General features: G+C 46.8%; 1 protein-coding gene across 1 annotated transcript in view; it reads left to right on the top strand.

The window, feature by feature from the left end:
- Positions 1 to 345: 345 nt before the first annotated feature.
- Positions 346 to 22,445, top strand: part of LOC130317616 (B-cell differentiation antigen CD72-like) — a 42,072-nt gene continuing 19,972 nt past the window's right edge. The window contains exons 1-4 of the mRNA XM_056552845.1: positions 346 to 458; positions 1,998 to 2,105; positions 14,231 to 14,320; positions 21,019 to 21,352. Of these exons, the coding sequence (XP_056408820.1) occupies positions 404 to 458; positions 1,998 to 2,105; positions 14,231 to 14,320; positions 21,019 to 21,352 (587 nt within the window). The 5' untranslated portion in view covers positions 346 to 403. The remainder of the gene's footprint in view (positions 459 to 1,997; positions 2,106 to 14,230; positions 14,321 to 21,018; positions 21,353 to 22,445) is intronic.

Here is a 22,445-nt window from a genome sequence, read left to right on the forward strand (position 1 = left end):
TGGGCTGGTGAGGGTACATATAGATGGGGGGTTGGTGAGGGGTACATAGATGAGGGGTACATATATAGATATCTGGATCCATCTGACCAGACCATGTTTCTCCATAGAGATCTGGATCCATCTGACCAGACCATGTTTCTCTATAGAGATCTGGATCCATCTGACCAGGCCATGTTTCTCTATAGAGATCTGGATCCATCTGACCAGGTCATTTTTCTCCACAACTATCTATGAGGGCACTGTTACTGGTCTCCCTCACCCACACACTCCATTACCGTCATTCTCATCATGGTGTCTCACACTTGGCCGCTCATGTGGAGTCTTTGCTTCCTTTCTGTTCATCGTGTTGATTCCTCTTCAGCTGTTACTTTCACTTCTTAGAAGACGAGTTTTCTAAGTGTCAATGGCCGTGGTCTATGCCGACCTCAGATTCACGAGAGCCTCCGGCCAGGTCACAGGTCAGTGGGGGGATTCCTATCTATAGGACACGTAAGGGAATCCAATATACATAATTTATGGAGGTTTCCTGTATATATAAATGAGGGGCTGGTGAGGGGTACATATAGATGAGGGGCTGGTGAGGGGTACATATAGATGAGGGGCTGGTGAGGGTACATATAGATGAGGGGCTGGTGAGGGGTACATATAGATGAGGGGCTGGAGAGGGGTACATATAGATGAGGGGTTGGTGAGAGGTACACATAGATGTGGGTCTGATGAGGGGTAAATATAGATGAGGGGCTGGTGAGGGGTACATATAGATGAGGGGCTGGAGAGGGGTACATATAGATGAGGGGTTGGTGAGAGGTACACATAGACGAGGGGCTGGTGAGGGGTACATATAGATGAGGGGCTGGTGAGGGGTACATATAGATGATGGTCTGGTGAGGGGTACAAAGATGAGGGGTACATATAGATGAGGGTCTGGTGATGGGAACATATAGATGAGGGGCTGGTGAGGGGCACATATAGATGAGGGCCTGATGAGGGGTACATGTAGATGAAGGTCTGGTGAGGAGTACATATAGATGAGTGTCTGGTGAGGGTACACATAGGTGAGGTGCTGGTGAGGGGTACATATAGATGAGAGGCCGGAGAGGGGTACATATAGATGAGAGGCCGGTGAGGGGTACATGTAGATGAGGGACTGGTGAGGGGTACATATAGATGAGGGGCTGGTGAGGGTACATATAGATGATGGGCTGGTGAGGGGTACATATAGATGGGGGGGCTGGTGAGGGGTACATATAGATGAGGGGCTGGAGAGGGGTACATATAGATGAGGGGCTGGTGAGGGGTACATATAGATGAGAGGCGGTGAGGGGTACATATAGATGAGAGGCCGGTGAGGGGTACATATAGATGAGGGACTGGTGAGGGGTACATATAGATGATGGGCTGGTGAGGGGTACATATAGATACTCTGCAGATTTTGTCTGTCTATGACTAGATAATCTGATAAGAGAGAAGGATCAATAACCAGAATATACATCAAACCCTAAGAAACGAGGCCAAGCCAAATAAACCCAACAAAGGGGTTAATGCAAGCAGGTGGTCAGTCTAATGTTCTGGGAGATGAGGTTTTCTGGGGGGCCACAGTCTGAGATCACTGGTCTATAGTCAGGTCCACCATGGGGTATATACAGTGCCTGGTATACAGCAGGGGACAGAGGAGATCCAGCAGAGAGACATGCTGAGGCATTGGCTGCTGTGACCCCGCCCCTGAGGGATCCACTGAGTCCGCCTCTTGATTGGTGGATCAGCCAGTTCTGCCACTTGGTTGTTCAGTAAAACCCTCTGATTGGTTGGAGGACTCCCCACAATATACACAAGTCTTCACCGGCACCAACAGTAGGATCAGAGCGGAAGGATGAGTATAATATAATGAGGAGGAGGGGTCCGGAGGGAGGGAAACACCCCACAAATAACCCTCACCCCTACAGTGTCACATGAACATTAGACTATTGGAGGCATCACATCTGGTCTCTCATTCACAGGGGGCCCCCCGGAGCCAACAGATGAAGACTGGGATATCACCTATGAAAATATCCCCGCCCCCAAACAGAGAGAAGATCCCACCCAACCAAGTAGAAGGTGTCTCAGGGGTAAGAAAAGACGTATATAAAATACATAACAACCACACACGTAATTATACTGTCATCACTATATACAGTATATAGATTGTATACAGTATATTGATTGTATAGAGTATCGTGATGACTCGCTCTTGCAGACAGGTGCGGTTGCAGTATAGAGGCACGGAAACACAACTTTTCAAATCAAAGTTCAGTGTTTTATTCACACTTGGCAAACAGCAAATAAAGAAAAAGTAACAGCAGTCCACCTGTATTCCTTAGGGGTTTGTTCACACCTGAGTCAATGCCATGCGGCATCAAGCAAGTCTTTTCCAGGCCTCCAGGCAGTCTACTCACCAGCTTCCAACCTCTCAGGGAAGACTCCACTCTCATCTCTCGGGCAGTGTGAGCTGCAACTAGTAAATCCCCCTCAGCTGGTGGAGCAGGCTGCCTTTAAGGCCAACAAAATCCGTCCCGGATTGTGGGGAATGATCCCCACCCTACACTTGACCATTCCCAGTAAGAGCCCACTGGATTGTGGGGAATGACCTCCACCCTACACTTGGTCATTCCCAGTAAGAGCCGCCTGGATTGTGGGGAATGATCCCCACCCTGCACTTGGTCATTCCCAGTAAGAGCCGTCCTGTATTGAGGGGAATCATCCCCACCCTGCACTTGGTCATTCCCAGTAAGAGCCGTCCCGGATTGTGGGGAATGACCTCCACCCTACACTTGGTCATTCCCATTAAGAGCATTCCTGGATTGTGGGGAATGACCCCCAACCTACACTTGGTCATTCCCAGTAAGAGCCGTCCTGGATTGTGGGGAATGACCCCCACCCTGCACTTGGTCATTCCCAGTAAGAGCCGTCCTGGATTGTAGGGAATCATCCCCACCCTACACTTGGTCATTCCCAGTAAGAGCCGTCCTGTATTGTGGGGAATGACCCCCACCCTGCACTTGGTCATTCCCAGTAAGAGCCGTCCCGGATTGTGGGGAATGACCCCCAACCTACACTTGGTGATTCCGAGTAAGAGCCGTCCCGGATTGTGGGGAATGACCCCCACAATAACTACAAACCCCAGGGCCGAAGCCCAGGAGTCACTAACTCCCCTCTTAATAAGTCCCCTAAAATATAACTTTTAATAGTGTAATAAAATATTCCCACTCAATTGATTAAAAATAAATGTCAGAGTGTTGCTTGAACAGTGAGAAATAACCAGTGGGGGACCCCCTATCTGATAATATAACTGTTTTAGCGGCGCTGCAGCCTGCCGCAATGGCAACACTATGACGTGCGACTTAAAATATAAGCACAGCCACCCCCGACATGTTTCGCTGTTGAGACAGCGTTATCAAGAGGTAATGTGGCTACAATGTGACCCAAACATCGGCGGGGCTATTTATAAGCTGGTGTCACTCATCATCATTAGTGGACCGGTCTCCTAATCCAATCAGGAGACCTGTAACTGACCCTTGACGCCCCAGCCAATGCTAGAAGCCGAACCGGAACCCTTCCGGGTCAAGACCCTACCTGCGTACCTATCCTAATACCTGTATTTATGACGTAAGACCAAGGTGGGAGTCTCTCAACAACCGTCATCACTGCGTGACCGGATCTCGCCTCGCGCGAGAGTTCGCCGCGCCTGCGTGGTTAGCAGCGCTGAATACTAGACCATTGCGCGTGCGCCGAACTCGGCGCCGTACTGCGCATGTTTCCGGACTTAGACTCAGACCGCTGGATGACAGCGCCTATGTGTGTATATCACCCGACTCAATATGTGGTCCATTCAACCACTTAGTTACCACTACGGCCATAGATACCATAAATGAACCATGAGAAAAAAATGTGGCTAAGGTATATTAATTAAAGAGCAGAGGTATTAAAGATGTATGGTATTAAGTACTGGTTCATACGTGTAGTATAAAGTGGTAGTGTATCTATTATGGCGATAATCATCAGATGATACTTCTTGTGAAGGTGGTATGTCTATCATGACGATAATCATCAGGTATAGACTTCTTGTGAAAAAGATTAAATTAACTAAGGTGAGTATAGATACATGAGATATACTAAAATCATTAAGGTAAGTATAGGTACCAAAGGTTCGTGTTCGTGTTATTCATGTTGACTGACAATTGTGTCAGTTGTGGTCACATAGTAAATAATAGTTAATGGTGGGATGCAAAAAATGTAAGATAATGCAATGATAAAGACAGCAGGCAGCTGAATGTTTGTTATTATCACATGATGATATTTTATAAGAAGGCTGCAAATGAGAATCCTTCGTTAAGGCCCAACGGTGCCTTACTTTTAAGAAGAAAAATCCATTTTGCTTCTTCGCGAAGGAGGCGAACGTCAATGTTGCCCTTACGGGGGCCTAATTTTAAATGGCACAATCCATAAAAATGAAGATCCTGTATTCGTCCCTGATGTATGCTCTGGACGTGTCTGGCAAGTGGGGTATCGGCCATAGTCCGTATGTTACTTAAATGCTGAGACATGCGTCTGCGTAATTCTTGTGTGGTTTTACCCACATATAGCTTCGGACAGCTGCATCTGGCTACATACACCACATTCCGCGTACCGCAGTTGATAAACTGTCGTATATCATACTCTCTCTGATCAACTGGATTTACCAGCTTCTTAGTTCTTGGGATCAGGTCACAGAACTTACAATGACCACAGGGATAGGAACCCACTGTCCTATTCTGGAGCCAAGTAGAAGGACCCTCCTCCGTCTGAAGATGACTATGCACTAGCTGATCGCGAAGGCTAGGGCCCCGTCTGTATGTCAGACTTGGTCGCATCCCCACTACCGGGGCTATATCTTGATCCCTGGATAACAGATGCCAATGACGGCGTAAGATGGCCATAACCTGGTTGGTGTACCCATCATAGGTACCAATGCATCTCACCTTCTTCTGAGTCTCTCCTTGTTTGGATGGGCCCAGAAGGGTATCCCTATCCTGTTCAACTGCCCTTCTATATGCTCGTTTAAGATGCTTTCGAGGGTAGCCCCGCTGTCGGAACCGCTGATACAAGTTGTTGCTTTCCCTTTGGAAGCTAGCCTCTTCAGAACAATTCCTCCTTGCCCTGAGGTACTGGCCCACGGGAATACTCCTCTTGAGAGGATCCGGGTGCCAGCTGTCCCAGTGCAATAGGGACTTCGTGGAGGTCGGCTTTCTGAATATATCCGTTTGGATACGGTTGTCGCTGTCAACATAGATTGTCAAATCTAGAAAGTTGATGGTACGGCCGCCATATTCGGCAGTAAAGGTCATCCCAATCTCATTGGTATTCAAAGTAGAGACGAAATTATCAAAAAGTGCTCGTGACCCATCCCATAAAATGAGGACGTCATCGATGTAACGTCCCCAAAACAAAATGTGCTGTGTGTAACGACTAAATTCATCAACAAAAACAACTGTGTTCTCCCACCACCCTAAAAAAAGATTTGCATAATTTGGTGCACAAGAAGCCCCCATAGCGGTGCCCTGTGTTTGGTGATAGTAGGTGCCATTGAAAAGAAAATAATTGTGGGTGAGAATAAATTCTAAAAGTGACAAAGTAAAAGTATTGTGTTCGCGGAAGACAGTGCTTTTAGTAGCCAAAAATTGTGAAACTGCCAAGAGACCTAAATTGTGCCGGATGTTGCTATACAGACTTTCAACATCAAGACTAGTGAGTACAGTGGAATCAGTGACAGTGATTTCTGAAAGTTTAAGTACAGTGTCTTTGGTGTCTTTGAGATAGGAAGGCAGTGAGGTGACAAAAGGTGCCAACACTCTATCCAGATACGAGCTACCACCTTGTGTAAGGCAATCATTTCCCGAAACTATCGGCCTCCCACGAATGGGGCTCGTATTTTTATGTGTTTTCGGGAGAGCGTAAAACGTTGCAGTGGTTGGGTGAGCATCGAATATAAACTTAAATTCGTCTTCTGAAAGGAGACCTTTGCTTTTGGCAGACAGAAGCAATTTCCTATAATCTTGTAGGTAGACATTGGTGGGGTCAGCGGCAAGTACTTCATATTTGGTGCGGTCCGACAGCAACGCCATCACCATGTCTACATAATTTTGTTTGTCCATGAGTACCACGTTACCACCCTTGTCACTGGGTTTGATAACCAGTGACGGGTTGGCCCGTAATGCGTTGAGGGCCACCTGTTCATCCCTATCTAGGTTGGAGCCAATAAGGCCTTTCTTGGGTCTAATAGTACCCAATTCCTGGGTCACGATATCAACAAAAATTTCAATGTTAGGAAATTGAGAAAAGAGTGGTGTCATCTTGGATTTGGGTTTAAATTCTGTATAGGGTGCCTCAAATCTCATAGCAGCACCCTCACCTTCATGCCAGAGTTGTTCCAAGTCTTCTAACACCCTTTCGTCACGTTGCACTTGTGCCCTGTGATCATTTTCTCGTATGGTGTGCCATTTATGTAGCGCAACCTTCCGCGCAAACAAATTGATATCAGTGACCCATGTAAAGAGATTGAACTTCGGAATGGGGGTAAAGGATAAACCTCTTCTCAACAGTGAGGTTTCGGCTGGACTGAGATCATGTGAGGACAGGTTGATGACTTGTAGGTCACTTGTCGCTCCATCATGCGGCAAGTCCCTACAGTCATTGTGCCGTATCATGTGGTTGTGGGTAGTGTCCCCGTAGGGAGTCCTAAAAAAGTCATAGGAGTAGGTATGTTGCTGTTCGGCATTTGGGTACCTAGAATGGATGCTTGTGAGGTAGGGAAAAAATTGGTAATAGTAGTTCTCCTCTGTGGCAATGGTGCCTGATGTACCTGAGTAGGTGCGCCAACTACTGGTAATGAGGCAGAGGTAGATGCCGAGCCAGATGCTGGTGGCAAAGTGCCAAACATGGCGACCGAGCTGCCTATTGGAGGCACATTTGGTGCTGGAAAAGCATTTGAGAAAGGGTTGGAACATGTCACCTGATGTTGAGGGTTACTGCTATACTGAGCGCTTGAGCGCTGTGTTGGATAGCGTTTAGCTTGTGGTTGTTTCTCCCTATGTGATGTAAAGAGATTGAACTTCGGAATGGGGGTAAAGGATAAACCTCTTCTCAACAGTGAGGTTTCGGCTGGACTGAGATCATGTGAGGACAGGTTGATGACTTGTAGGTCACTTGTCGGGAACTTCGGAATGGGGGTAAAGGATAAACCTCTTCTCAACAGTGAGGTTTACATTTTTTGCATCCCACCATTGTTACGCCTAGCGCTCCGGGCCCCCGCTCCTCCCCGGAGCGCTCACGGCGTCTTTCTCCCTGCAGCTCCCCGGTCAGTCCCGCTGACCGGGAGCGCTGCTCTGTCATGGCCGTTGGGGATGCGATTCGCACAGCGGGACGCGCCCGCTCGCGAATCGCATCCCAGGTCACTTACCCGTTCCCGTCCCCTGCTGTCATGTGCTGGCGCGCGCGGCTCCGCTCTCTAGGGCGCGCGCGCGCCAGCTCCCTGAGACTTAAAGGGCCAGTGCACCAATGATTGGTGCCTGGCCCAATTAGCTTAATTGGCTTCCACCTGGTCCCTGACTATATCTATCCCTCTCTGGCACAGAGGATCCACCTCCTGCCAGCCGGCATCGTGACAGTAGATCCGGCCATGGATCCCGCTGAAGTTCCTCTGCCAGTTGTCGCTGACCTCCCTACGTTGGTCGCCCAGCAAGCTCGTCAGATCGCCCAACAAGATCACCAGCTGTCGTACTTGACCACCATGACACAGCAACTCCAGTCACAACTACAGCAAGTACAGTCACAGCTACAGCAGCAACAACCATCTCCTCCGCCAGCTCCTGCACCTCTTCCGCAGCGAGTAGCCACTCCTAGCCTCCGCCTGTCCTTGCCGGACAAATTTAATGGGGACTCTAAGTTTTGCCGTGGCTTTCTTTCGCAATGTTCCCTGCACATGGAGATGATGTCGGACCAGTTTCCTACTGAAAGGTCTAAGGTGGCTTTCGTAGTCAGCCTTCTGTCTGGAAAAGCTCTGTCATGGGCCACACCGCTCTGGGACCGCAATGACCCCGTCACTGCCTCTGTACACTCCTTCTTCTCGGAAATCCGAAGTGTCTTTGAGGAACCTGCCCGAGCCTCTTCTGCTGAGACTGCCCTGCTGAACCTGGTCCAGGGTAATTCCTCCGTTGGCGAGTACGCCATACAATTCCGTACTCTTGCCTCTGAACTATCCTGGAATAATGAGGCTCTCTGCGCGACCTTTAAAAAAGGCCTATCCAGCAACATTAAAGATGTTCTGGCCGCACGAGAGACTCTTGCTAACCTGCATGAACTCATTCATCTAGCCACTCGCATTGACATGCGTTTTTCTGAGAGGCATCAAGAGCTCCGCCAGGAAAAAGACTTAGATCTCTGGACACCTCTACCACAGTCTCCACTGCAATCTGCGCCTAGGCCTCCCGCCGAGGAGGCCATGCAAGTGGATCGGTCTCGCCTGACCCTGGAAGAGAGGAATCGCCGTAAGGAAGAGAATCTTTGTCTGTACTGTGCCAGTACTGAACATTTTTTGGTGGATTGCCCAATCCGTCCTCCACGTCTGGGAAACGCACGCTCGCACCCAGCTCTCGTGGGTGTGGCGTCTCTTGATGCTAAGTCGGCTTCTCCACGTCTCACGGTGCCTGTTCGGATTTCTACTTCAGCCAGCTCTTCCCTCTCAGCCGTGGCCTGCCTGGACTCTGGAGCTTCTGGGAATTTTATTCGGGAATCCTTAGTGAATAAATTCCGCATTCCGGTGACCCGTCTTGTCAAGCCACTCCACGTTTCCGCGGTCAACGGAGCCAAGTTGGATTGCACCGTGCGTTTCCGCACGGAGCCCCTCCTAATGTGCATCGGACCTCATCACGAGGAAATTGTATTTTTTGTCCTTCCTAATTGCACTTCTGAAGTTCTCCTTGGACTACCCTGGCTTCAACACCATTCCCCAACCCTGGATTGGTCCACTGGGGAGATCAAGAGTTGGGGCCCCTCTTGTTCCAAGGACTGCCTTCAACCGGTTCCCAGTACTCCCTGCCGTGACCCTGTGGTTCCTCCTGTATCCGGTCCCCCTAAGGTCATTAAGGACTCTGCCTGCCACAGGAAATGCCCCTCCCCCCCTCCCAGTCCCATCAGGCAAGCCCCTGTGTCCCCGCATGGCCCTCGTCCTGGTGTCACACTGCCCCGTGCCAGGTCTCGCCCTCTGCCCTCTCTCCCCATTCCTACTCCTGCTGTTCTGCCTGCCGTTGAGGAATCCCTCCATCCTTTCCCGGTGTCCTCATCCCAGGGGAGGCAGTTACCGGATAAAGAGAAGGGGAGACCTAAGGGGGGGGGTACTGTTACGCCTAGCGCTCCGGGCCCCCGCTCCTCCCCGGAGCGCTCACGGCGTCTTTCTCCCTGCAGCTCCCCGGTCAGTCCCGCTGACCGGGAGCGCTGCTCTGTCATGGCCGTTGGGGATGCGATTCGCACAGCGGGACGCGCCCGCTCGCGAATCGCATCCCAGGTCACTTACCCGTTCCCGTCCCCTGCTGTCATGTGCTGGCGCGCGCGGCTCCGCTCTCTAGGGCGCGCGCGCGCCAGCTCCCTGAGACTTAAAGGGCCAGTGCACCAATGATTGGTGCCTGGCCCAATTAGCTTAATTGGCTTCCACCTGGTCCCTGACTATATCTATCCCTCTCTGGCACAGAGGATCCACCTCCTGCCAGCCGGCATCGTGACAACCATTAACTATTATTTACTATGTGACCACAACTGACACAATTGTCAGTCAACATGAATAACACGAACACGAACCTTTGGTACCTATACTTACCTTAATGATTTTAGTATATCTCATGTATCTATACTCACCTTAGTTAATTTAATCTTTTTCACAAGAAGTCTATACCTGATGATTATCGTCATGATAGACATACCACCTTCACAAGAAGTATCATCTGATGATTATCGCCATAATAGATACACTACCACTTTATACTACACGTATGAACCAGTACTTAATACCATACATCTTTAATACCTCTGCTCTTTAATTAATATACCTTAGCCACATTTTTTTCTCATGGTTCATTTATGGTATCTATGGCCGTAGTGGTAACTAAGTGGTTGAATGGACCACATATTGAGTCGGGTGATATACACACATAGGCGCTGTCATCCAGCGGTCTGAGTCTAAGTCCGGAAACATGCGCAGTACGGCGCCGAGTTCGGCGCACGCGCAATGGTCTAGTATTCAGCGCTGCTAACCACGCAGGCGCGGCGAACTCTCGCGCGAGGCGAGATCCGGTCACGCAGTGATGACGGTTGTTGAGAGACTCCCACCTTGGTCTTACGTCATAAATACAGGTATTAGGATAGGTACGCAGGTAGGGTCTTGACCCGGAAGGGTTCCGGTTCGGCTTCTAGCATTGGCTGGGGCGTCAAGGGTCCGTTACAGGTCTCCTGATTGGATTAGGAGACCGGTCCACTAATGATGATGAGTGACACCAGCTTATAAATAGCCCCGCCGATGTTTGGGTCACATTGTAGCCACATTACCTCTTGATAACGCTGTCTCAACAGCGAAACATGTCGGGGGTGGCTGTGCTTATATTTTAAGTCGCACGTCATAGTGTTGCCATTGCGGCAGGCTGCAGCGCCGCTAAAACAGTTATATTATCAGATAGGGGGTCCCCCACTGGTTATTTCTCACTGTTCAAGCAACACTCTGACATTTATTTTTAATCAATTGAGTGGGAATATTTTATTACACTATTAAAAGTTATATTTTAGGGGACTTATTAAGAGGGGAGTTAGTGACTCCTGGGCTTCGGCCCTGGGGTTTGTAGTTATTGTGTCTTAGGACCCCTCATTCCCCCGTTTGGGGTTTTTTTGAGTTTGAATGACCCCCACCCTACACTTGGTCATTCCCAGTAAGAGCCGTCCTGGATTGTGGGGAATGACCCCCACCCTACACTTGACCATTCCCAGTAAGAGCCGTCCCGGATTGTGGGGAATGACCCCCACCCTACACTTGGTCATTCCCAGTAAGAGCCGTCCTGGATTGTAGGGAATGATCCCCACCCTACACTTGGTCATTCCCGGTAAGAGCTGTCCTGGATTTTGGGGAATGACCCCCACCTTACACTTGGTCATTCCCGGTAAGAGCCGTCCTGGATTGTGGGGAATGACCCCCACCCTACACTTGGTCATTCCCAGTAAGAGCCGTCCTGGATTGTGGGGAATGACCCCCACCCTACACTTGGTCATTCCCAGTATGAGCCGTCCCGGATTGTGGGGAATGATCCCCACCCTACACTTGGTCATTCACAGTAAGAGCCGTCCTGGATTGTGGGGAATGACCTCCACCCTGCACTTGACCATTCCCAGTAAGAGCCGTCCCGGATTGTGGGGAATGACCCCCACCCTGCACTTGACCATTCCCAGTTAGAGCCGTCCCGGATTGTGGGGAATGACCCCCACCCTGCACTTGGTCATTCCCGGTAAGAGCCATCCTGGATTGTGGGGAATGACCCCCACCCTACACTTGGTCATTCCCAGTAAGAGCCGTCCTGGATTGTGGGGAATGATCCCCACCCTACACTTGGTCATTCCCAGTAAGAGCCGTCCTGGATTGTAGGGAATGATCCCCACCCTACACTTGGTCATTCCCAGTAAGAGCCGTCCTGTATTGTGGGGAATGACCCCCACCCTGCACTTGGTCATTCCCAGTAAGAGCCGTCCCGGATTGTGGGGAATGACCCCCAACCTACACTTGGTGATTCCGAGTAAGAGCCGTCCCGGATTGTGGGGAATGACCCCCACCCTACACTTGGTCATTCCCAGTAAGAGCCGTCCTGGATTGTGGGGAATGACCCCCACCCTACACTTGACCATTCCCAGTAAGAGCCGTCCCGGATTGTGGGGAATGACCCCCACCCTACACTTGGTCATTCCCGGTAAGAGCCGTCCTGGATTGTGGGGAATGACCCCCACCCTACACTTGGTCATTCCCGGTAAGAGCCGTCCTGGATTGTGGGGAATGACCCCCACCTTACACTTGGTCATTCCGGGTAAGAGCCGCCCTGGATTGTGGGGAATGACCCCCACCCTACACTTGGTCATTCCCGGTAAGATCCGTCATGGATTGTGGGGAATGACCCCCACCTTACACTTGGTCATTCCCAGTAAGAGCCGTCCTGGATTGGCCTTCCAGCCATACTACGGCCATAGTGTCAGTCTACAACACGCAGCACAGACACTGAATAATACCGACTCTTACTTCCCCAAGACCAGGAACCTTAGTGACACATATCGCCCATACATTGTATAGAGTATATAGATTATATAGAGTATATACAGTATAGTGCATATAGAGTATATAGATGATATATGGATTGTATCCAGTGTATATACATTGTATAGAGTATATAGATTATATAGAGTATATACAGTATAGTGCATATAGAGTATATAGATGATATATAGATTGTATCCTGTGTATATACATTGTATAGAGTATATACAGTATATACAGTATAGTGCATATAGAGTATATAGATGATATATAGATTGGATTCTGTGTATATACACTGTATAGATTATATAGAGTATATACAGTATAGTGCATATAGAGTATATAAATGATATATAGATTGTATCCAGTGTATATACATTGTATAGAGTATATAGATTATATAGAGTCTATACAGTATAGTGCATATAGAGTATATAGATGATATATAGATTGTATCCAGTGTATATATATTGTATAGAGTATATAGATTATATAGAGTATATACAGTATAGTGCATATACAGTATATAGATGATATATAGATTGTTTCCTGTGTATATAAATTGTATAGAGTATATCGATTATATAGAGTATATACAGTATAGTGCATATACAGTATATAGATTATATATAGATTGTATCCTGTGTATATACACTGTATAGATTATATAGAGTATATACAGTATAGTGCATATAGAGTATATAGATGATATATAGATTGTATCCTGTGTATATACATTGTATAGAGTATATAGATTATATAGAGTATATACAGTATAGTGCATATAGAGTATATAGATGATATATAGATTGTATCCAGTGTATATATATTGTATAGAGTATATAGATTACATAGAGTATATACAGTATAGTGCATATAGAGTATATAGATGATATATAGATTGGATCCTGTGTATATACACTGTATAGATTATATAGAGTATATAGATGATATATAGATTGTATCCTGTATATACATTGTATAGAGTATATAGATTACGTAGAGTATATACAGTATAGTGCATATAGAGTATATAGATGATATATAGATTGTATCCTGTGTATATACATTGTATAGAGTATATAGATTATATAGAGTATATACAGTATAGTGCATATAGAGTATATAGATGATATATAGATTGTATCCTGTGTATATACATTGTATAGAGTATATAGATTATATACAGTATATACAGTATAGTGCATATAGAGTATATAGATGATATATAGATTGTATCCTGTGTATATACATTGTATAGAGTATATAGAGTATATACAGTATATACAGTATAGTGCATATAGAGTATATAGATGATATATAGATTGTATCCTGTGTATATACACTGTATAGAGTATATAGAGTATATACAGTATAGTGCATATAGAGTATATAGATGATATATAGATTGTATCCTGTGTATATACATTGTATAGAGTATATAGAGTATATACAGTATAGTGTATATAGAGTATATAGATGATATATAGATTGTATCCTGTGTATATACATTGTATAGAGTATATAGATTATATAGAGCATATACAGTATAGTGCATATACAGTATATAGATGATATATAGATTGTATCCTGTGTATATATACTGTATAGAGTATATAGAGTATATACAGTATAGTGCATATAGAGTATATAGATGATTGTATCCTGTGTATATACATTGTATAGAGTATATAGATTCTATACAATATATACAGTATAGTGCATATAGAGTATATAGATGATATATAGATTGTATCCTGTGTATATACACTGTATAGAGTATATAGATTATATACAGTGTATACAGTATAGTGCATACAGAGTATATTGATGATATATAGATTGTATCCTGTATATACATCTTGTCCTGTGTTTTGTATACAGGTTTCCCGGCTCCTCCCCCTTATGTCACTATCACTCTCATCCTCCTCTCCTGCACACTCATGATGGTCATCATTGGACTCTCTGTACGATGTGAGTATCAGCAAAATGTACTAATGTGAACACAACCTATAACCATCCCATGAACCGATGGCTTCACCCCCCCCCCCCCCACCACCACCACCACCACCACCACCATCTAATAGAAAACCAACAAATCATCTAAACTCCGCCCTCATCTATTATCTTCACTTAGTGTCCCACCTGTATAATGCTAACCCAACCGCACCCTCTCATTAGTGGGTAATGTGCCCAGATCCCTTAATTCACTCTCATAGGCTCTCGTTGCCATCCCCTATGGTGCCATCTTGGGCAGCTAGACCTTCTCTCCTGGTGTTGTGGACCCTGTGTTCCATCTGTGGCTTCATGCCATGCACTTCAGAGTTAGCCACTTACGTTCAATGTTGGTTGACACCATCGGCCCTTTTGGCTCTTAAGGTATCGGTGCCCTTGGGGCTTTGGAGGATTGCTCTGTGCACCACTTTTTCACCTCCATACCCTCGCTGTCATGTCTGGGCAGGGAAGGAGTGCACACTATTATCGCTCACTCCCCATATCCCTGCCTACTTACGTACTCGCCCTAGATAGCGGGTCCATAACCACGGTGACGGTCCCTACTTACAATAAGTAAGGGCAGTCCAGTCAAAATAATAAACTATAATGCAGATGTAGGTCGGGACACAGAATGGAATCACTCAGACTAACAGAAATAAAAACTAAATATACACACATGTGGTGTCCCGGTACCGTATTGCATACCGTACCTAGTGTAGAGGTCCGCAAAGTCAGAGTAACTACGTTCAGGTAGGGTTCCTCAGGGGGGACAGCCCCTAGTCGCCTCTCCTCAAGTTTGTCTATAATGCTAATATATGAATATATTAAATAATTATAGCTATATTGTATAGGAATGTATAGTACTTACCTTGTTCAGCGTCGCAGGACCTTCGGTCATGTGACCATTCTAATAACCTCTATGGTATGTTGCAGGACCTTAGGAGGTCCTTGGGTCACGTGTTACCCACAAATCTCTGTAATGGTGATTGACATCAGTATGGACCAATTAGCGTTAGTCCAGCCCCTGCCCATATAAGAGAGCTGCGTCCAATTATCGCTCTCTTGGGTTGCTGCTCTCGTGGATGCCGGACTAGCAGGACGGATCTACGCAACTTTCAAAGACACGCTAGGCCTCAAAACCTCCGGCCTCAGCAGAACCAAAAATGGTGAGTTCAAATCTAAATCCCCACTAATGCTAGCGTGACTACTGGACTGCAACTAATTCCCCTAAATCCAGTGGAACAATGCACAGTACTAAAAGACTTTAAATGCTAAAGTCCCAACCAATGTCAATCTCCAAGGAAAGTTGTTGTTATGCTTAGAGACTGTTATTTTATTGAAGCTTGCAGAAAACCTTCAGTAAAAGTCAATCCTGTTTCAGAAAACTCTCCGGTTGTGGACAATCTATTCTTATTTTCTACCTCCCTATCGCTCTTGGGAAGGGTGGCGGTAGGAAAAGCATTATGGAGGAGCCCTCACCCTGGCATCACGAATAGCAAGGGTTAACAAGCACCCTTTAATTACCGCACAGCTACACTCCCCATACCCTACATCCCCCAGGCTATCACACACAGTAAGTCGCTGTCTACAGTCCAATACCAAGAGGTTACAGATAAGCCAATTCGTAGAACCAGGAGAATAGTCAGAGAGCGGAGCCAAAAGAGTTAAAAATGCCAGATATAACAAATACAATATAAATGCTAGCTAGGAGTACACAGAGCTCTTTAGCAGGCAAGAATTGGGAGTAGACTGCCAGCTTATATAGGCCCAGACAGGGGCTCACATCAAGGTCAGCTGACCAGTCCAGACAGCTGGGCGTAGCCCAAACCAAAACAAAACAGAGAGAACTGTCAGAGCTGTTTAACCCCACGGGTTCTGACACTTGCCTTCCCATTTCTCCCTGGCTCCTCCACACCAGTCATCTCCTTCTATTGTGGGAACTGACTTTGAGGTCGAGGGTCTCCCAATTGTTCCATCAGTCTTTAGTCATCTTGCGTTTTCAAGAAGCGAGCTACAATATATTGTCTAGGTGCTACCGGGTGCCCATCCAGCTCCCTGCCATTTTGCCCCATGTGTTCCATCTGCTTAAAGGGGTACTCCGGCCCTGAGACATCTTAGATGTCTCACTGTGGGGGTCCCGCCACTAGGGACCCCCGCAATCTTGTATTCGCCACCCACCTGTTTGAGCTGCATGCCGTGGTGCCAGCTCACAAACTGCTGGGTGACAATCACGGGGCCGGAGTATGGTGATGTCACGACTCTGCCCCCATGTGACGTCACCCCCAACCCTGCTATGCAAGTCTATGGGAGGGGGCGGGACGGCCGCCATGCCCCCTCCCATAGACTTGCATAGCGGGGGCGGGGGGTGATGTCACATGGGGGCAGAGTCGTGACGGCCATCACGCCCCCTCCCATAGACTTGCATAGCGGGGGCGGGGGGTGACATCACACAGGGGCTATCGTGATGTCACGATACTCTGGCACCATGGTCGCCACCTGGCTGTTTGTGAGCTGGCACCACGGTGTGCAGCTCAACAGGTGGGTGGCGAATACAACATTGCGGGGGTCCCCAGTGGCGGGACCCCCACGGTGAGACATCTTATCCCCAATCCTTTTGATAGGGGATAAGATGTCTCAGGGCCAGAGTACTTCTTTAAGGCTCATTTCTATATACCTTCTGGTCATGTCCGATTCTCTCCTCCTATTGGGTGGAGGTTTCCTGTGCTATTCGTTATGGAGCTCACGATGGGGTGGACTCTAGCACTATCACTGGGAGATCTCCACCAAGGACAAACGATCTCCAGGTTCTGGTGATGGAGCCAGAGCTTACATTCCGCTGCTCTAGAATCACACCGATCCATCCTTATCCCTCTAGGTGTCCAAACGATCTAGAGCATATGAAAGACCTGACCTCCATCTCCCACACTTCTCACCACCATTTTTTCCAGACGTGGTCATCGTAGGTCATCTACTGAGTCTTCTTCTCCTATCTAATTGCGGCGGCTGAACTTCACCTCCTGCTGAACGCTGCATTGGTGTGACATCATATATTTGGTTTCCGGCACTCGGTCCTGTGGAGGGGTTTCCCCCCCCCCCCCCCTGATTCAAACATAAATGTTTTCTACGTAATTCTGACATGGAGACAGGATACAAAGGAACCATCTTTATGTTTACTCCACTAAGTGCTAACACTGTAATTATTTTATATGCCATTTGGTGGAGACACTATAAGCATTTTATCCTAAATAGAACAGTGACCTGATTGTAGGCAGGATTTTACCTAGATAGTGCACATGTTTTTCTGCATCTTTTTAACCCTTTGCGCCAAAATATGTGACTTTTTACCACTGCTGTCCACAGCCGGTTCTGTAAGCCAGGTTTGGTCTGGTGTATGTTTTGAGGTGTAATTGAGGCCATTGCGCGACACTTTTTTGTTAAAAAAGTCGCACTACATAAATAAGCCAAAAGTGTGTGCCAAAGTCATTTTAATCAAAATCTCTTCAGGGGTGGAGCAACAAAAAGTCACACATTTCAAGGACTTTTCTACAAAAAAAAGCCTCTTAACCTGTTGAGAAATTCCTGCGATGCCCTTAAATAATAGACCCCTATTTCATCACATTCTTATACACAGGCCCAGATTTATCAGTCTGTCCGGGACAAAAACTGGTCAGATTTGCCCATAGCAACCAACCACAGCTAAAAAAAAACTGTTCATAGCAACCAATCACAGATAAAAATTTAAAAAACGGTCATAGAAACCAATCAGAACTCAGCTTATAGCCCATAGCAACAAAGCTCGGCTTTCATATCCTAACAAGCTCTGCTAATACAGTGGAGGAAAAAAGTATTTAGTCAGCCACCAATTGTACCCGTTCTCCCCCTTATAAAGATGAGGCTGTAATTTCCATCATAGGTTATAACCTCACCTATGAGAAAAAATCCATAAAATCACATTGTCTGATTATTAAAGAATTTATTTGTAAATTATGGAGGAAAATAAGTATTTGGTCGCCTACAAACAAGTAATATTTCTGCCTCTCACAGACCTGTAACTTCTTCTATAAGAGTCTCCTCTGTCCTCCACTCGTTACCTGTATTAATGGCTCCTGTTTTATCTTGTTATCAGTATAAAAGACACCTGTCCACAACCTCAAACAGTCACACTCCAAACTCCACTATGGCCAAGACCAAAGAGCTGGTGAAGGACACCAGAAACAACACTGTAGACCTGCACCAGGCTGGGAAGACTGAATTTGCAATAGGCAGGCAGCTTAGTGTGAAGAAATCAACTGTGGGAGCAATTATTAGAAAATGGAAGACATACAAGACCACTGATAATCTCCCTCCATCTGGGGCTCCACACAAGATCTCACCCCGTGGTGTCAAAATTATCACAAGAACGGTGAGAAAAAATCCCAGAACCACACGGGGGACCTAGTGAATGACCTGCAGAGAGCTGGGACCAAGGTAACAAGCGCTACCATCAGTAACACACTACACCGCCAGGGACTAAGATTATGCAGTGCCAGACGTGTCCCCCTGCTTAAGCCAGTACATGTCTGGGCCCGTCTGAAGTTTGCTAGAAAGCATTTGGATGATCCAGAAGATGATTGGGAGAATTTCATATGGTCAGATGAAACCAAAGTAGAACTTTTTAGTAAAAACTCAACTCATGGTGTTTGGAGAAGAAAGGATGCTGAGTTGCATCCAAAGAACACCATACCTACTGTGAAGCATGGGGGTGGAGACATCATGCTTTGGGGCTGTTTTTCAGCCAAGTGACCAGGATGACTGATCTGTGTAAAGAAAATAATGAATGGGACCATGCATCGTGAGATTTTGAGTGAAAACCTCCCTCCATCAGCAAGGGCATTGAAGATGACAATGATCCCAAACACAACGCCCAGGCAACGAAGGAGTGGCTTCCTACGAAGCATTTCAAAGTCCTGGAGTGGCCTAGCCAGTCTCCAGATCTCAACCCCATAGAAAACCTTTGGAGGGAGTTGAAAGTCTGTGTTACCCAGCGACAGCCCCAAAAGATCACTGCTCTAGAGGAGATCTGCATGGAGGAATGGGCCAAAATACCAGCAACAGTGTGTGAGAACCTTGTGAAGACAGAAAACATGTGACCTCTGTCATTACCAACAGTGTGTGAGAACCTTGTGAAGACAGAAAACATGTGACCTCTGTCTTTACCAACAAAGGGGATAGAACAAAGTATTGAGATGAACTTTCCATATTCACCAAATACTTATTTTCCACCATAATTTGCAAATAAATTCTTTAATAATCAGACAATGTGATTTTATGGATTATTTCTCATTCTCTCTCATAGTTGAGGTTATAACATATGATGATAATTACAGCCTCATCTTTATAAGGGGGAGAACTTGTACAATTGGGGGCTGACTAAATACTTTTTTCCCCCACTGTATGAAAGCTGAGTTGGCATTTGTTGTTATGATCCTTCTCCTCTAAGCTCGTATGCGACATATTCGGGTGATTTTATTACAATTTACTATTTGTCTGCACTCGGCTTGGAATACTAGACCCAGTATCACTACCACCAGTCCAATCTGGATACACACAATTTCCAAACCAACCAATTATCCCCAATTTCTTTACCCCAGTGAGACTTGTAGTGAGAAAATGACAACTTACAGAAGTTAGGCCTGATCCCCAATATAAGAACACCCCAGCTTACTAGGGCAGCATTCCAATACCTTCTGCTGGCAGTGGGACCCCTACGGTGGGGAATAGGAGAAGCTAAGAAGCTATCAGGCCCTACCCTTATAATTCTTTAATATTTGGGTTTTCCATTGACTGCCCTTTCTGGTGATATCTGACACGACCACCTAATTGCGTAATATTTACCCAGTGGGTACAGTTGGGGCAAGAATCAATTCACAGAAGTCATGTGAAGGCTCCTTCTAAAGGTATTAAGAGGAGGTATTCAACTGTATATGATAGGAGCTGTGGATATGTCTAAATATGTCAGACCCTTAACAGGACGAAGCATAGCAGTAGTGGGAACCTAATTAAAGGGGTACTCCGGCGCTAAGACATCTTATCCCTTATCCAAAGGATAGGGGATAAGATGCCTGATCGTGGGGGTAGCGCCACTGGGGACCCCCATGATCTTGCACGCAGCACCCAGTTACAATCAGTCCCCGGAGCATGTTCACTCCTGGTCTGATGACTGGCCATAAGGGGGCCGGAGCATTGTGCCCCCTCCCATAGGCCCCCTCAATGCAAGCCTATGGGAGGGGGCGTGACAGCTGTCACTGCAAGCGTCACGCTCCGCCCCCTCAATGCAAGCCTATGGGAGGGGGCGTGACAGCTGTCACTGCAAGCCTATGGGACATCACGCTCCCCGCCTCAATGCAAGCCTATGGGAGGGGGCGTGACAGCTGTCACGCCCCCTCCCATAGGCTTGCATTGAGTTGGCGGAGCGTGACATCACACGGGGTCGGAGCCGTGACCTCACAATGCTCTGGCCCCAGCTGCGGAACCCCCACGATCAGCATCTTATCCCCAATCCTTTGGATAGGGGATAACATGTCTTAGCGCCAGAGTACCCCTTTAACAATGTAATATTAAGTTGTCCACTTTTTCCACCACTGATCTTTAGTTCTCTGACCTGACAACCCATCATCCTACTGTATGATATGTTTTAGTATCTCAGGTGTCCGAACTCCACCTAAACACTCGGGCTGAATTACAGCAACTACAAGGAGAACATGAAGACCTTGGCTCCAGGTTTACCCAGAGTAACTTGAGAAAAGACTCAATGGTTCAGGAGCTTAGAGAAAACCAGAGCCAGACCCAGCAGGACCTGGAGAAGACGCGGGCCGCACTGCAGGAGGTGCAGGAGAAGTGGACGACCGCCACCCAGGAGCTGCAGAAAACCATACGGGAAAAGGAGGACACCAAGTCCACTCTGCGTAGACTTCAAGATGATCTCCAGAGCACCAAGAATGACCTGGGAGGAAAGCAGGAGGAGCTCTCCAGGTAACTCCATCTATTCACATCTTATAAGTCACCTGATCCACCTCAACTCCTCCCATTGTGACCACATAGGAGAAGAAACGTCACCATATCAGCCCAGAGTCCTACGTACTGCTTGGCATCATGTGTGAGATCGTTCTGTCCTGTGATGATTCATTGATGGATTTGGGGGTCACTCATATGAGGATCATACTTACAATAGGATTTCGTATCTGTTAACCCGATGCCACTGTAATGGGTGACGGAACTTTAACAGATGCCAGACAGCTGCGCCGTCACTCATAGGCTACAGTGTCATCTTCTCATAGATATGTGTTGGGCTTCTAGTGGCTTCTCATCATATATCTGATACATAGAAGCCATTATAGCCTACGGTTGGGTTCACAAAGTATTTGGACACTATTGGGGAGTATTATGGTCAGAATCTTTAGCCAAAACTAGAAGTGGGTCCGAAAGACAGAAAAAGAGGTCAATCTTTCCATGATAATTTTACTCTGTGACATTTTACTTCTGGTTTTGGCTCAAAATACTGACCAGAATATTACATGTGAATGTGGCCTTAGTCACCACAGCCTCTGGCAAACTTATAACTTGTGTTATAACAAACACAAATGCATATAAAAAGGCTTCATAAAACAATAGGACAGACAAATGTGCATAAAAACACCCCCCAAAAAAGAAAGCTTGAAAATGAGAGGCCCATTTTGGTTGTAAAGTTTGCATGCTTCATCTATAGTCTTTGGAGACACCTCTACCATGCTCCATCTATAGACCAGTGGAGACACCTCTACCTTGATTCATCTATAGCTGGTGGAGACACCTCTACCTTGATTCATCTATAGCTGGTGGAGACACCTCGACCATGGATCATCTATAGCTGGTGGAGACACCTCTACTATGCTCCATCTATAGCTGGTGGAGACACCTCTACCATGCTCCATCTATAGCTGGTGGAGACACCTCTACCATGCTCCATCTATAGACCAGTGGAGACACACCTACCATGGTTCATCTATAGTCGGTGGAGACACCTCTACCATGGATCATCTATAGACCAGTGGAGACACCTCTACTGTGGTTCATCTATAGCCGGTGG

The sequence above is a fragment of the Hyla sarda genome, chromosome 1, assembly GCF_029499605.1.
Source record: "Hyla sarda isolate aHylSar1 chromosome 1, aHylSar1.hap1, whole genome shotgun sequence".
NCBI lineage: Eukaryota > Metazoa > Chordata > Amphibia > Anura > Hylidae > Hyla > Hyla sarda.